Source organism: Pan paniscus, chromosome 17, assembly GCF_029289425.2.
Source record: "Pan paniscus chromosome 17, NHGRI_mPanPan1-v2.0_pri, whole genome shotgun sequence".
In the NCBI taxonomy this organism is placed as follows: Eukaryota; Metazoa; Chordata; class Mammalia; order Primates; family Hominidae; genus Pan; species Pan paniscus.
The window spans coordinates 64,490,258-64,505,161 of NC_073266.2; the positions used below are offsets into that span (position 1 = coordinate 64,490,258).

The following is a 14,904-nucleotide window of genomic DNA, read 5'->3' on the forward strand; positions in this document are numbered from 1 at the left end:
GCTGACGATTACAGGATCATGCCCGGCCTTTTCTCTAAAAGAAAACACCAACAGCAAGAAATCATTTTGCGTAGTCGGAGTTATCAGTGTCAACTGATGGATTGAGAGTTTGTGTCTAAGAAGTCCTTCCTTATGTACTGGATGGTTTCAAAAGAAAGGAAAAAAGACGAAAGGGAATCTCACATCTTGTACCTGATTTGTGATTGCAACTAGGGCGTTATTTAAAAGACGATCAGTGAACCACCAAAGTGGAATTGATCCGAATGCGTTCATAAAATCTTCTGAATTCTGAGGTGTCCTCCAAGCAGGGAGGCAGTGGCTGGGTGTGGGAGGCAAAAATCGCAGGGCCAGCACTTGACACCTGCAGGATTGGGAGGCTGAACTTTGCACCAAGCCAAGGGTTCTGGTGTCCGTCGGAAGTTTCGTTCCCCAACCCGCATTGACTTTGCATTGGCCCTCCTCCCCCCAGATTTTATGTGTAAGGCAAGTCCTGAGTTTATCGTCGGGAGAATCTTCCCTTGTAGTCTCGAATTGCCTTGGCCATCAGCGGGGCCACTTTCTTGGCAGCCTGTTTTCGGGTTTTGTCCGCGGGCGCCGCGTGCTGATTGCTGCTGCCGCCGCTAATGCTGCCGCCGTCGCCGTCCCCGAGTCCGGAGGGAGCCTGGCTGCTTCCTGCGGGCTTGGGGGCTGGCTCGATGTCTCCATTTCGGGGGTCAGCGGCTCCTGCAGACTCCTCTTGCCTCCTGGAAGCATCATAAGGCGTCTTGGCCACAGAGTTGAAACAGATCATCTTTGTCTGTCGGCCGCTGGGTTTGTTTTCACGTGCGGATCGGATTTTCGTGGTCACTACTCGCAGCCGCTGCTCTCGGGCGTCCCGAAGCCGCAGGTACAGCTCCCGCCAAGACTCGTGCTCCCGTGGCTTTTCTTCCTTGAAGTCCCGGAGACAATGAATCCTCCATAATTCATCTGTCTCTCGAGCGAGTGCGGGATTGTCTTTCTCTGTGCGGTAGAGCTGATCGGGCGTCCACCCTTCCAGAACGGGTTCAAGAACCGAGTAGGGGACCCCTTCCACGTCGCCGAGGGCGTCCGGATTGTTCCTAGGCACCCGGAGGCACTGCTGGCGCAGCGTCGGCACCTGGAGCTGGCAGGCAGGCCTGGAGCCCGAGTACACCGGCATCTTAGCGTTCACTCTGCGTCCAGGGAAAGCAGCTTCCTCCTGGAGCGTTGGCGCGGAGAGTGCTTCTGGGTTTGCCTGGGAGGTCATGGCCTCAAAAGCGGACAGCAGATCGTAGTTGGCCTGCATCCAGGCCTCTGAGGGGTCCCAGAGCTCTGAGAAGACATGGCTGGGCACCGTTTTCGGCCCGGCGGAATCGGCGCCGGCCGCCTGCAGCCTCTCTGACTGGCTTTCCTGGACAGGAGGCGATTTCTGAGCCGAAGCCCCTCGGGACGGTTTGTGCCCCTTGCTGTGGCTCCCCACCGCTTCCCCCTGGGGTTGGCCCTGGCAGCCTTGACCCGGCAGAGGCCCACCCTGAGCGGCGTGAGCGTGGCCTCTCCCGGGTTGCTCCCCGGGCACAGCGGGCTCAGGGCCCTCGGGCATCGGGAGGGGAGCGGTGCGCGTTGGAGGGTCCCGATGGGGGCCGGAATCAGCTGGGGCCATTCTGGGGCGCTTTCTCTCGGCTCTGGGCTCGCGACTGGGAGACCTCGGGTGAGGTCTCTGTTGCCCCGGAGGTGTTGTGCGTGCTGTCCGTCTGTGCTCAGGGCTGTGAGATGGGCTCCTGGGGGCCGTCGCGTTTTCTGGGAAGCCCCAGGCCTTTCCCCGGTCCTGAAGAGCCTCCCCGAAGCGCTGTCGGGAAGCGCTCTCCTCAGGGTCCTGTGGGTCAGGCCCGGTGTTTCGGTCCACGAGCACCAGCTTCTTCCACCGGGCCGCCAAGTCTCTGGCAAAGTCGCCCACGTGCTGGTGCTTCCGCAGGCGCTTCACCGTCTTTCTGATTCCAGTCTCCGCCAGGATGTCTGCCGTCATGGGCAAGGCGGAGAGTTTCTGCAAATATTTCTCTAGCTTTTTCGGGTCCGTCTTAGTGGCCAGACGCACCTGCAGCTTCTCCACTGCGGGCAGCGTAGTGGACCCTGCCGCCATCTCGCCAGAGCTGTGCAGGCGTCGCTGTCCTCACGGTCGCGGCTCTGTCCGAGCTCGGGGCGGCGGCACAGGCAGTCTGGGGTGGCCGGTCCTCGCTGACCGGTCGCCAGGCAGCGACCTCGGGATGTGGAGTCACAGCCTGGAGCGAGCTGGGTCCTCGGAGCAGCGGGCCACTTGGTCCGGAACGCCGGTCCTTGCAGACAGCTGAGCAGGCCCGCTTCTGTTCCTCGGGATGTGCAGCCGCAGCCTGGAGTGACCTGTGCGGTGCGCCGTCCAAGGCGGAGTGAAGCTCCGCTGCCAGAGCCCGGCCTTATATAGCCAGTCCCGGGCCCACCCAGTGCTCAAGCCCTGACCCCCTGGGCCCCTGGGCTGCCCCGCCCCGATAGGAATTCATTCCTTCAGCCCAATGCAGCCAATCGGGACGGTCCACGCCTGGTGGACTGCTGTGCCCCGCAGGTTCATTAGGTTAATTGCAGCCTGGACACACCCCACTGAGTTCTACCGTTGGCCCTCCATGTTCCCAGCTTCCACATCTGTGGATTCCAAAAGACAGAGAGAGTATCTTCCTGGGAGTAAAAGCGAAAATAACAACACCGCAAGACAGAATCGTAGGAAGAGGAACCAACAGAGGATGACAGCTCTTTACCTGGGATTGACATTGTGTGAGGGGACTTGGAAACCTTGGTAGAAAAGTGGGATTAAGGGAGAAAGAGGAAAAAGGCGTATTTTACTCCTCAACCTCGGCTCCATGAACATCAAGACCCTTCTGGAAGCGGTGTCTTTTCCCCGCCGTCTAGCCCATCCCTAAAGCCCCCAGGGTCCTGGGAATTTAACTATTTCCATGCAATCTCTTTTCCATTGTTAACTGAAGAAAACTGGGTGCCCCTTACAGGTTTTCCAAGACAAGGAAACAAAGAGAAGTCAGCAGGCGCCAAATCAGGACTGTGAGGTGGACGCCTCACGGTTTCCCATGGCAAGTCTTGCCCAGCTGCCCTTGTTCGAAGAAAGGCATGATCAGGAACACTGTCGTGGTGGAGAAGAACTCTCTGGTGGGGACCTTCTTCGCTCCAGCTTTGGCTAACTTTCTGAAAACGCTCTGCTAGCGAGCAGATGTGATCAGGGTTTGGCCCTGCAGAAAGTCAACCAGCAGAATCCCTCTAGCATCCCCCCCCCCCCCCGCAACGGTTGCCATGACCTCTGCACTTGACTGCTCCTCTGCAGCTTCGACTGGAGCACTGCCACCTCTTGGTAGCCATGGCTTCGTGCTTGGTCTTCAGGATCCTGCCGGTAGAGCCAGGTTTCATCTCCTGTGACCAATCTTGGAAGAAATGCTTCAGGATCTTGCTCCCACCGGTTGTTTAAAATCTCCTCGGAAAGGCTTGCTCTGGCCTGCAGCTGATATTGGTGCCACGGTTTGGGCAGCCGAGTTCCACTCTCACCTTTCAGTCCAAATGAGGAAAACAGAACCATTTGAAGTGTCTATGGTGTCGGCTATTGTTTCTGCTGTCAGCGGCGATTTCGCTTAATGTTTACATTCTCACGTGACTTTCTCTCTCTCTCTCTCAGTGTGTGTGTGTGTGTGTGTGTGTGTGTGTGTGTGTGTGTGTGTTTCTTCCCCAGAAAGATAATCGTTATAGCCTGAGAATCGGGGAATGGGGATTCGGGTGTTAAGCCTTTTCTGAGAATTACCCTCCGTGTTGTGTAGAGAAATAAATAAATTTGCTGTGTTTCCAGACTTCCAGGTGCCTCACGAAGAGGATCGTAGTGCAATACTGGCGCTGCTTCCAGAGCTCCCTGAATGAGGTTTATCTTGTAAACAGGTGGGAAGAGAATTGAGCTGTCCTGGGTCAGTGTAGTTATGTTACAGCAGGATCCTTAGGTTGATGCTGAATTCTATCTGGGGTAGATTTATATTTTGTGCGGGGGTTGTTTCCTTTCTGTGTTTTCGAGCGGGATTGTCGCTGTGGGAGCAGGGATCTGCTAAGGTTTGTCTCATTCTCCAGTAATGAATGAGTTTAATGGGTGCAGCCGCTGTTTTCAGTAGCATGCCAGTGGGGGCATCGATGAGCTATGAGGGGCTAGAGCTTGCTCGGATTGTTTCCTTGTGTTTGTGTTTTGAGTTGCGTTTGCTTGTATCATGTTTGTTTTCCATTTTGGCGGGGGAAACGTTTTCCAGGAAGAAAGGTTGTTGCCAGTGGATTTGGTTCCGAGGGGCTGGGGTTTCTGGCTGGGAGTGGGGAGGGGCTGCACGGTGATCGGTGGCTACTCCACCTCCAGTAAGAGCGTGTGGCTTCTCTGCCTTGGGGAGGATATTCTGCTCTCTTGTGAGTTTTGCAAGCCACCCGAGATTCTCTCTTGAATTGCTGTCAAGAAATAGAGACCGGCGTTGTCTCTGGCCCTTGCTGGGGAAGCTTTTCTGAGGTTTTGTGTTTTTAATTTGAGACGGAGTTTGGCTTTTGATGTCCAGGCTGGAGTGCAATGGTGGGATCTGGGCTCACTGCAAACTCGGCCTCCCGGGTTCAAGCGATTCTCCTGTCTCAGCCCCCTGAGTAGCTGGGATTACAGGCGCTCGCCAGCAAGCCCAACCGAGTTTCGTCTTTTTAGAAGAGACCGGATTTCCTCATGCTGGTCAGGCTGGTCTGCAACTCCGCACCCCAGGGGGTCCGGCGGCCTCCACCTCCCAAAGCGATGGGAATAGAGGCGTGAGTCACCGTGCCCGGACATGTCTGAGTTTCACAGGGTCGCTTGATTGGATTATGTCCCCTTCCCCGGAACGAATGCTTTTCTGCCTTCCTTAAGGGTAGTATCTCTGTGGCACCCTGTTCTGGCTCCTTACGTGTTCTTCAGGCTTGAAGGCCTCTTTTCACGTGCACCGGCATCCACTCAGGTGCCTGCTTCCAGAAGCTTCCCAGCACCCACTCTGCTGACAGCCAAGGGCACAGGACTTTGATCTCTTCTGCTGCCCTTGCTGGGTTTTGCCTTGTGGCTTAGGTCTTTCTATTTCTCTCTCTACCCCTCACTGTCGGTAACGCCTAAGAACCAAGTTTACTTAATGGTGTGTGTGTGTGCGCGTGCGTGTGCGTGCTTATGTGTGCGTGCTTATGCATGCGTGCGTGTGTGTGCGTGTGTGTGCGTGTGTCTTTCTTTGTGTGTATGTGTGTGTGTCGTATCTGGCACACGGACCTGTCATTAGCAGCCCACATGAAGCCAACAAATGCCCTGAGTTAGAATGCAAACTTTCACCAAAGCTTGCAGGAGCTCGTAGGAGGTGAACTCAGGGTAGTTAACCCGGTCATCTCACGGTAATTAGAAACTCTGATTGGCAGGTTTAGACTTCCTGATTGAGAACCTAAAGAAGCTGATTAAGGTGTCGCCATTCTTTCACAGGGGTTCTGGGTGAAAAGATTGGGATTGATTCTTTGCGGTGCTTAGTAAAAGTAGTTTGACTTAAGGAACGTAACAGTTGTTAGCATTTATGTATGAAATCCAAGAGTTCCTCTCTTCAAATAAACAGCAGGTTTCTTTGAGATGTGCTCCGCTTGTGTCACCCCGGCTGGAGTGCAGTGGAATGAGGAAGGGTCACTGCAGCCTCCGCTTGCCCAGCTCAGGCGATCCTGCCACCTCAGCCCTCTAAGAAGCTGGGACCACAGGGGCCGTGCCACCACGCCGGGCTCATTTTGGTATCTTTTGTGGAGACGGGGTTTCTCCGTTTGGCCCAGCCTGTTCTCCACCTCCTGGGCTGCAGCGATCTGCTTTCCTCGGCCTCCCAGAGGAGGATGGCTGACGATTACAGGATCATGCCCGGCCTTTTCTCTAAAAGAAAACACCAACAGCAGAAATCATTTTGCGTAGTCGGAGTTATCAGTGTCAACTGATGGATTGAGAGTTTGTGTCTAAGAAGTCCTTCCTTATGTACTGGATGATTTCAAAGGAAAGGAAAAAAGACGAAAGGGAATCTCACATCTTGTACCTGATTTGTGATTGCAACTAGGGCGTTATTTAAAAGACGATCAGTGAACCACCAAAGTGGAATTGATCCGAATGCATTCATAAAATCTTCTGAATTCTGAGGTGTCCTCCAAGCAGGGAGGCAGTGGCTGGGTGTGGGAGGCAAAAATCGCAGGGCCAGCACTTGACACCTGCAGGATTGGGAGGCTGAACTTTGCACCAAGCCAAGGGTTCTGGTGTCCGTCGGAAGTTTCGTTCCCCAACCCGCATTGACTTTGCATTGGCCCTCCTCCCCCCAGATTTTATGTGTAAGGCAAGTCCTGAGTTTATCGTCGGGAGAATCTTCCCTTGTAGTCTCGAATTGCCTTGGCCATCAGCGGGGCCACTTTCTTGGCAGCCTGTTTTCGGGTTTTGTCCGCGGGCGCCGCGTGCTGATTGCTGCTGCCGCCACTAATGCTGCCGCCGTCGCCGTCCCCGAGTCCGGAGGGAGCCTGGCTGCTTCCTGCGGGCTTGGGGGCTGGCTCGATGTCTCCATTTCGGGGGTCAGCGGCTCCTGCAGACTCCTCTTGCCTCCTGGAAGCATCATAAGGCGTCTTGGCCACAGAGTTGAAACAGATCATCTTTGTCTGTCGGCCGCTGGGTTTGTTTTCACGTGCGGATCGGATTTTCGTGGTCACTACTCGCAGCCGCTGCTCTCGGGCGTCCCGAAGCCGCAGGTACAGCTCCCGCCAAGACTCGTGCTCCCGTGGCTTTTCTTCCTTGAAGTCCCGGAGACAATGAATCCTCCATAATTCATCTGTCTCTCGAGCGAGTGCGGGATTGTCTTTCTCTGTGCGGTAGAGCTGATCGGGCGTCCACCCTTCCAGAACGGGTTCAAGAACCGAGTAGGGGACCCCTTCCATGTCGCCGAGGGCGTCCGGATTGTTCCTAGGCACCCGGAGGCACTGCTGGCGCAGCGTCGGCACCTGGAGCTGGCAGGCAGGCCTGGAGCCCGAGTACACCGGCATCTTAGCGTTCACTCTGCGTCCAGGGAAAGCAGCTTCCTCCTGGAGCGTTGGCGCGGAGAGTGCTTCTGGGTTTGCCTGGGAGGTCATGGCCTCAAAAGCGGACAGCAGATCGTAGTTGGCCTGCATCCAGGCCTCTGAGGGGTCCCAGAGCTCTGAGAAGACATGGCTGGGCACCGTTTTCGGCCCGGCGGAATCGGCGCCGGCCGCCTGCAGCCTCTCTGACTGGCTTTCCTGGACAGGAGGCGATTTCTGAGCCGAAGCCCCTCGGGACGGTTTGTGCCCCTTGTTGTGGCTCCCCACCGCTTCCCCCTGGGGTTGGCCCTGGCAGCCTTGACCCGGCAGAGGCCCACCCTGAGCGGCGTGAGCGTGGCCTCTCCCGGGTTGCTCCCCGGGCACAGCGGGCTCAGGGCCCTCGGGCATCGGGAGGGGAGCGGTGCGCGTTGGAGGGTCCCGATGGGGGCCGGAATCAGCTGGGGCCATTCTGGGGCGCTTTCTCTCGGCTCTGGGCTCGCGACTGGGAGACCTCGGGTGAGGTCTCTGTTGCCCCGGAGGTGTTGTGCGTGCTGTCCGTCTGTGCTCAGGGCTGTGAGATGGGCTCCTGGGGGCCGTCGCGTTTTCTGGGAAGCCCCAGGCCTTTCCCCGGTCCTGAAGAGCCTCCCCGAAGCGCTGTCGGGAAGCGCTCTCCTCAGGGTCCTGTGGGTCAGGCCCGGTGTTTCGGTCCACGAGCACCAGCTTCTTCCACCGGGCCGCCAAGTCTCTGGCAAAGTCGCCCACGTGCTGGTGCTTCCGCAGGCGCTTCACCGTCTTTCTGATTCCAGTCTCCGCCAGGATGTCTGCCGTCATGGGCAAGGCGGAGAGTTTCTGCAAATATTTCTCTAGCTTTTTCGGGTCCGTCTTAGTGGCCAGACGCACCTGCAGCTTCTCCACTGCGGGCAGCGTAGTGGACCCTGCCGCCATCTCGCCAGAGCTGTGCAGGCGTCGCTGTCCTCACGGTCGCGGCTCTGTCCGAGCTCGGGGCGGCGGCACAGGCAGTCTGGGGTGGCCGGTCCTCGCTGACCGGTCGCCAGGCAGCGACCTCGGGATGTGGAGTCACAGCCTGGAGCGAGCTGGGTCCTCGGAGCAGCGGGCCACTTGGTCCGGAACGCCGGTCCTTGCAGACAGCTGAGCAGGCCCGCTTCTGTTCCTCGGGATGTGCAGCCGCAGCCTGGAGTGACCTGTGCGGTGCGCCGTCCAAGGCGGAGTGAAGCTCCGCTGCCAGAGCCCGGCCTTATATAGCCAGTCCCGGGCCCACCCAGTGCTCAAGCCCTGACCCCCTGGGCCCCTGGGCTGCCCCGCCCCGATAGGAATTCATTCCTTCAGCCCAACGCAGCCAATCGGGACGGTCCACGCCTGGTGGACTGCTGTGCCCCGCAGGTTCATTAGGTTAATTGCAGCCTGGACACACCCCACTGAGTTCTACCGTTGGCCCTCCATGTTCCCAGCTTCCACATCTGTGGATTCCAAAAGACAGAGAGAGTATCTTCTTGGGAGTAAAAGCGAAAATAACAACACCGCAAGACAGAATCGTAGGAAGAGGAACCAACAGAGGATGACAGCTCTTTACCTGGGATTGACGTTGTGTGAGGGGACTTGGAAACCTTGGTAGAAAAGTGGGATTAAGGGAGAAAGAGGAAAAAGGCGTATTTTACTCCTCAACCTCGGCTCCATGAACATCAAGACCCTTCTGGAAGCGGTGTCTTTTCCCCGCCGTCTAGCCCATCCCTAAAGCCCCCAGGGTCCTGGGAATTTAACTATTTCCATGCAATCTCTTTTCCATTGTTAACTGAAGAAAACTGGGTGCCCCTTACAGGTTTTCCAAGACAAGGAAACAAAGAGAAGTCAGCAGGCGCCAAATCAGGACTGTGAGGTGGACGCCTCACGGTTTCCCATGGCAAGTCTTGCCCAGCTGCCCTTGTTCGAAGAAAGGCATGATCAGGAACACTGTCGTGGTGGAGAAGAACTCTCTGGTGGGGACCTTCTTCGCTCCAGCTTTGGCTAACTTTCTGAAAACGCTCTGCTAGCGAGCAGATGTGATCAGGGTTTGGCCCTGCAGAAAGTCAACCAGCAGAATCCCTCTAGCATCCCCCCCCCGCCCCCCCCGCAACGGTTGCCATGACCTCTGCTCTTGACTGCTCCTCTGCAGCTTCGACTGGAGCACTGCCACCTCTTGGTAGCCATGGCTTCGTGCTTGGTCTTCAGGATCCTGCCGGTAGAGCCAGGTTTCATCTCCTGTGACCAATCTTGGAAGAAATGCTTCAGGATCTTGCTCCCACCGGTTGTTTAAAATCTCCTCGGAAAGGCTTGCTCTGGCCTGCAGCTGATATTGGTGCCACGGTTTGGGCAGCCGAGTTCCACTCTCACCTGTCAGTCCAAATGAGGAAAACAGAACCATTTGAAGTGTCTATGGTGTCGGCTATTGTTTCTGCTGTCAGCGGCGATTTCGCTTAATGTTTACATTCTCACGTGACTTTCTCTCTCTCTCTCTCTCAGTGTGTGTGTGTGTGTGTGTGTGTGTGTGTGTGTGTGTGTGTGTGTGTGTGTTTCTTCCGCAGACAGATAATCGTTATAGCCTGAGAATCGGGGAATGGGGATTCGGGTGTTAAGCCTTTTCTGAGAATTACCCTCCGTGTTGTGTAGAGAAATAAATAAATTTGCTGTGTTTCCAGACTTCCAGCTGCCTCACGAAGAGGATCGTAGTGCAATACTGGCGATGCTTCCAGAGCTCCCTGAATGAGGTTTATCTTGTAAACAGGTGGGAAGAGAATTGAGCTGTCCTGGGTCAGTGTGGTAATGTTACAGCAGGATCCTTAGGTTGATGCTGAATTCGATCTGGGGTAGATTTATATTTTGTGCGGGGGTTGTTTCCTTTCTGTGTTTTCGAGCGGGATTGTCGCTGTGGGAGCAGGGATCTGCTAAGGTTTGTCTCGTTCTCCAGTAATGAATGAGTTTAATGGGTGCAGCCGCTGTTTTCAGTAGCATGCCAGTGGGGGCATCGATGAGCTATGAGGGGCTAGAGCTTGCTCGGATTGTTTCCTTGTGTTTGTGTTTTGAGTTGCGTTTGCTTGTATCATGTTTGTTTTCCATTTTGGCAGGGGAAGCGTTTTCCAGGAAGAAAGGTTGTTGCCAGTGGATTTGGTTCCGAGGGGCTGGGGTTTCTGGCTGGGAGTGGGGAGGGGCTGCACGGTGATCGGTGGCTACTCCACCTCCAGAAAGAGCGTGTGGCTTCTCTGCCTTGGGGAGGATATTCTGCTCTCTTGTGAGTTTTGCAAGCCACCCGAGATTCTCTCTTGAATTGCTGTCAAGAAATAGAGACCGGCGTTGTCTCTGGCCCTTGCTGGGGAAGCTTTTCTGAGGTTTTGTGTTTTTAATTTGAGACGGAGTTTGGCTTTTGATGTCCAGGCTGGAGCGCAATGGTGGGATCTGGGCTCACTGCAAACTCGGCCTCCCGGGTTCAAGCGATTCTCCTGTCTCAGCCCCCTGAGTAGCTGGGATTACAGGCGCTCGCCAGCAAGCCCAACCGAGTTTCGTCTTTTTAGAAGAGACCGGATTTCCTCATGCTGGTCAGGCTGGTCTGCAACTCCGCACCTCAGGGGGTCCGCCGGCCTCCACCTCCCAAAGCGATGGGAATAGAGGCGTGAGTCACCGTGCCCGGACATGTCTGAGTTTCACAGGGTCGCTTGATTGGATTATGTCCCCTTCCCCGGAACGAATGCTTTTCTGCCTTCCTTAAGGGTAGTATCTCTGTGGCACCCTGTTCTGGCTCCTTACGTGCTCTTCAGGCTTGAAGGCCTCTTTTCACGTGCACCGGCATCCACTCAGGTGCCTGCTTCCAGAAGCTTCCCAGCACCCACTCTGCTGACAGCCAAGGGCACAGGACTTTGATCTCTTCTGCTGCCCTTGCTGGGTTTTGCCTTGCGGCTTAGGTCTTTCTATTTCTCTCTCTACCCCTCACTGTCGGTAACGCCTAAGAACCAAGTTTACTTAATGGTGTGTGTGTGTGTGTGCGCGTGCGTGTGCCTGCTTATGCGTGCGTGCTTATGCGTGCGTGCGTGTGTGTGCGTGTGTCTTTCTTTGTGTGTATGTGTGTGTGTCGTATCTGGCACACGGACCTGTCATTAGCAGCCCACGTGAAGCCAACAAATGCCCTGAGTTAGAATGCAAACTTTCACCAAAGCTTGCAGGAGCTCGTAGGAGGTGAACTCAGGGTAGTTAACCCGGTCATCTCACGGTAATTAGAAACTCTGATTGGCAGGTTTAGACTTCCTGATCGAGAACCTAAAGAAGCTGATTAAGGTGTCGCCATTCTTTCACAGGGGTTCTGGGTGAAAAGATTGGGATTGATTCTTTGCGGTGCTTAGTAAAAGTAGTTTGACTTAAGGAACGTAACAGTTGTTAGCATTTATGTATGAAATCCAAGAGTTCCTCTCTTCAAATAAACAGCAGGTTTCTTTGAGATGTGCTCCGCTTGTGTCACCCCGGCTGGAGTGCAGTGGAATGAGGAAGGGTCACTGCAGCCTCCGCTTGCCCAGCTCAGGCGATCCTGCCACCTCAGCCCTCTAAGAAGCTGGGACCACAGGGGCCGTGCCACCACGCCGGGCTCATTTTGGTATCTTTTGTGGAGACGGGGTTTCTCCGTTTGGCCCAGCCTGTTCTCCACCTCCTGGGCTGCAGCGATCTGCTTTCCTCGGCCTCCCAGAGGAGGATGGCTGACGATTACAGGATCATGCCCGGCCTTTTCTCTAAAAGAAAACACCAACAGCAAGAAATCATTTTGCGTAGTCGGAGTTATCAGTGTCAACTGATGGATTGAGAGTTTGTGTCTAAGAAGTCCTTCCTTATGTACTGGATGGTTTCAAAAGAAAGGAAAAAAGACGAAAGGGAATCTCACATCTTGTACCTGATTTGTGATTGCAACTAGGGCGTTATTTAAAAGACGATCAGTGAACCACCAAAGTGGAATTGATCCGAATGCGTTCATAAAATCTTCTGAATTCTGAGGTGTCCTCCAAGCAGGGAGGCAGTGGCTGGGTGTGGGAGGCAAAAATCGCAGGGCCAGCACTTGACACCTGCAGGATTGGGAGGCTGAACTTTGCACCAAGCCAAGGGTTCTGGTGTCCGTCGGAAGTTTCGTTCCCCAACCCGCATTGACTTTGCATTGGCCCTCCTCCCCCCAGATTTTATGTGTAAGGCAAGTCCTGAGTTTATCGTCGGGAGAATCTTCCCTTGTAGTCTCGAATTGCCTTGGCCATCAGCGGGGCCACTTTCTTGGCAGCCTGTTTTCGGGTTTTGTCCGCGGGCGCCGCGTGCTGATTGCTGCTGCCGCCGCTAATGCTGCCGCCGTCGCCGTCCCCGAGTCCGGAGGGAGCCTGGCTGCTTCCTGCGGGCTTGGGGGCTGGCTCGATGTCTCCATTTCGGGGGTCAGCGGCTCCTGCAGACTCCTCTTGACTCCTGGAAGCATCATAAGGCGTCTTGGCCACAGAGTTGAAACAGATCATCTTTGTCTGTCGGCCGCTGGGTTTGTTTTCACGTGCGGATCGGATTTTCGTGGTCACTACTCGCAGCCGCTGCTCTCGGGCGTCCCGAAGCCGCAGGTACAGCTCCCGCCAAGACTCGTGCTCCCGTGGCTTTTCTTCCTTGAAGTCCCGGAGACAATGAATCCTCCATAATTCATCTGTCTCTCGAGCGAGTGCGGGATTGTCTTTCTCTGTGCGGTAGAGCTGATCGGGCGTCCACCCTTCCAGAACGGGTTCAAGAACCGAGTAGGGGACCCCTTCCACGTCGCCGAGGGCGTCCGGATTGTTCCTAGGCACCCGGAGGCACTGCTGGCGCAGCGTCGGCACCTGGAGCTGGCAGGCAGGCCTGGAGCCCGAGTACACCGGCATCTTAGCGTTCACTCTGCGTCCAGGGAAAGCAGCTTCCTCCTGGAGCGTTGGCGCGGAGAGTGCTTCTGGGTTTGCCTGGGAGGTCATGGCCTCAAAAGCGGACAGCAGATCGTAGTTGGCCTGCATCCAGGCCTCTGAGGGGTCCCAGAGCTCTGAGAAGACATGGCTGGGCACCGTTTTCGGCCCGGCGGAATCGGCGCCGGCCGCCTGCAGCCTCTCTGACTGGCTTTCCTGGACAGGAGGCGATTTCTGAGCCGAAGCCCCTCGGGACGGTTTGTGCCCCTTGCTGTGGCTCCCCACCGCTTCCCCCTGGGGTTGGCCCTGGCAGCCTTGACCCGGCGGAGGCCCACCCTGAGCGGCGTGAGCGTGGCCTCTCCCGGGTTGCTCCCCGGGCACAGCGGGCTCAGGGCCCTCGGGCATCGGGAGGGGAGCGGTGCGCGTTGGAGGGTCCCGATGGGGGCCGGAATCAGCTGGGGCCATTCTGGGGCGCTTTCTCTCGGCTCTGGGCTCGCGACTGGGAGACCTCGGGTGAGGTCTCTGTTGCCCCGGAGGTGTTGTGCGTGCTGTCCGTCTGTGCTCAGGGCTGTGAGATGGGCTCCTGGGGGCCGTCGCGTTTTCTGGGAAGCCCCAGGCCTTTCCCCGGTCCTGAAGAGCCTCCCCGAAGCGCTGTCGGGAAGCGCTCTCCTCAGGGTCCTGTGGGTCAGGCCCGGTGTTTCGGTCCACGAGCACCAGCTTCTTCCACCGGGCCGCCAAGTCTCTGGCAAAGTCGCCCACGTGCTGGTGCTTCCGCAGGCGCTTCACCGTCTTTCTGATTCCAGTCTCCGCCAGGATGTCTGCCGTCATGGGCAAGGCGGAGAGTTTCTGCAAATATTTCTCTAGCTTTTTCGGGTCCGTCTTAGTGGCCAGACGCACCTGCAGCTTCTCCACTGCGGGCAGCGTAGTGGACCCTGCCGCCATCTCGCCAGAGCTGTGCAGGCGTCGCTGTCCTCACGGTCGCGGCTCTGTCCGAGCTCGGGGCGGCGGCACAGGCAGTCTGGGGTGGCCGGTCCTCGCTGACCGGTCGCCAGGCAGCGACCTCGGGATGTGGAGTCACAGCCTGGAGCGAGCTGGGTCCTCGGAGCAGCGGGCCACTTGGTCCGGAACGCCGGTCCTTGCAGACAGCTGAGCAGGCCCGCTTCTGTTCCTCGGGATGTGCAGCCGCAGCCTGGAGTGACCTGTGCGGTGCGCCGTCCAAGGCGGAGTGAAGCTCCGCTGCCAGAGCCCGGCCTTATATAGCCAGTCCCGGGCCCACCCAGTGCTCAAGCCCTGACCCCCTGGGCCCCTGGGCTGCCCCGCCCCGATAGGAATTCATTCCTTCAGCCCAATGCAGCCAATCGGGACGGTCCACGCCTGGTGGACTGCTGTGCCCCGCAGGTTCATTAGGTTAATTGCAGCCTGGACACACCCCACTGAGTTCTACCGTTGGCCCTCCATGTTCCCAGCTTCCACATCTGTGGATTCCAAAAGACAGAGAGAGTATCTTCTTGGGAGTAAAAGCGAAAATAACAACACCGCAAGACAGAATCGTAGGAAGAGGAACCAACAGAGGATGACAGCTCTTTACCTGGGATTGACGTTGTGTGAGGGGACTTGGAAACCTTGGTAGAAAAGTGGGATTAAGGGAGAAAGAGGAAAAAGGCGTATTTTACTCCTCAACCTCGGCTCCATCAACATCAAGACCCTTCTGGAAGCGGTGTCTTTTCCCCGCCGTCTAGCCCATCCCTAAAGCCCCCAGGGTCCTGGGAATTTAACTATTTCCATGCAATCTCTTTTCCATTGTTAACTGAAGAAAACTGGGTGCCCCTTACAGGTTTTCCAAGACAAGGAAACAAAGAGAAGTCAGCAGGCGCCAAAT

At 56.4% G+C, this 14,904-nt stretch overlaps 3 protein-coding genes across 17 annotated transcripts in view; 1 reads left to right on the top strand and 2 right to left on the bottom strand.

The window, feature by feature from the left end:
* Positions 1-14,904, top strand: part of KATNAL2 (katanin catalytic subunit A1 like 2) — a 298,323-nt gene that overhangs the window by 150,987 nt on the left and 132,432 nt on the right. The gene's annotated exons all lie outside the window — the stretch shown is intronic.
* On the bottom strand, positions 497-8,046 carry LOC130540970 (uncharacterized). The gene is made up of 5 exons (XM_057300393.2): positions 6,448-8,046; positions 3,338-3,415; positions 3,097-3,233; positions 2,235-2,391; positions 497-2,158 (listed from the first exon to the last, which is right to left on the bottom strand). The coding sequence occupies exons 1-5, from the start codon at positions 8,044-8,046 to the stop codon at positions 497-499; spliced, it is 3,633 nt and encodes a 1,210-aa protein (XP_057156376.2).
* On the bottom strand, positions 12,330-13,967 carry LOC129394569 (elongin-A3-like). The gene has a single exon (XM_055102399.1). The coding sequence runs from the start codon at positions 13,965-13,967 to the stop codon at positions 12,330-12,332; it is 1,638 nt and encodes a 545-aa protein (XP_054958374.1).

Coding starts and splice junctions, on each gene's coding strand:
- LOC130540970 (XM_057300393.2), bottom strand. CDS start 8,046: ATGGCGGCAGGGTCCACTACGCTGCCCGCAGTGGAGAAGCTGCAGGTG. Junction 3,234..3,337: donor AGCTGCAGAGGAGCAGTCAA/GTGCAGAGGTCA, acceptor TCTGCTCGCTAG/CAGAGCGTTTTCAGAAAGTT. Junction 2,392..3,096: donor AAGACTTGCCATGGGAAACC/GTGAGGCGTCCA, acceptor CGCACCGCACAG/GTCACTCCAGGCTGCGGCTG.
- LOC129394569 (XM_055102399.1), bottom strand. CDS start 13,967: ATGGCGGCAGGGTCCACTACGCTGCCCGCAGTGGAGAAGCTGCAGGTG.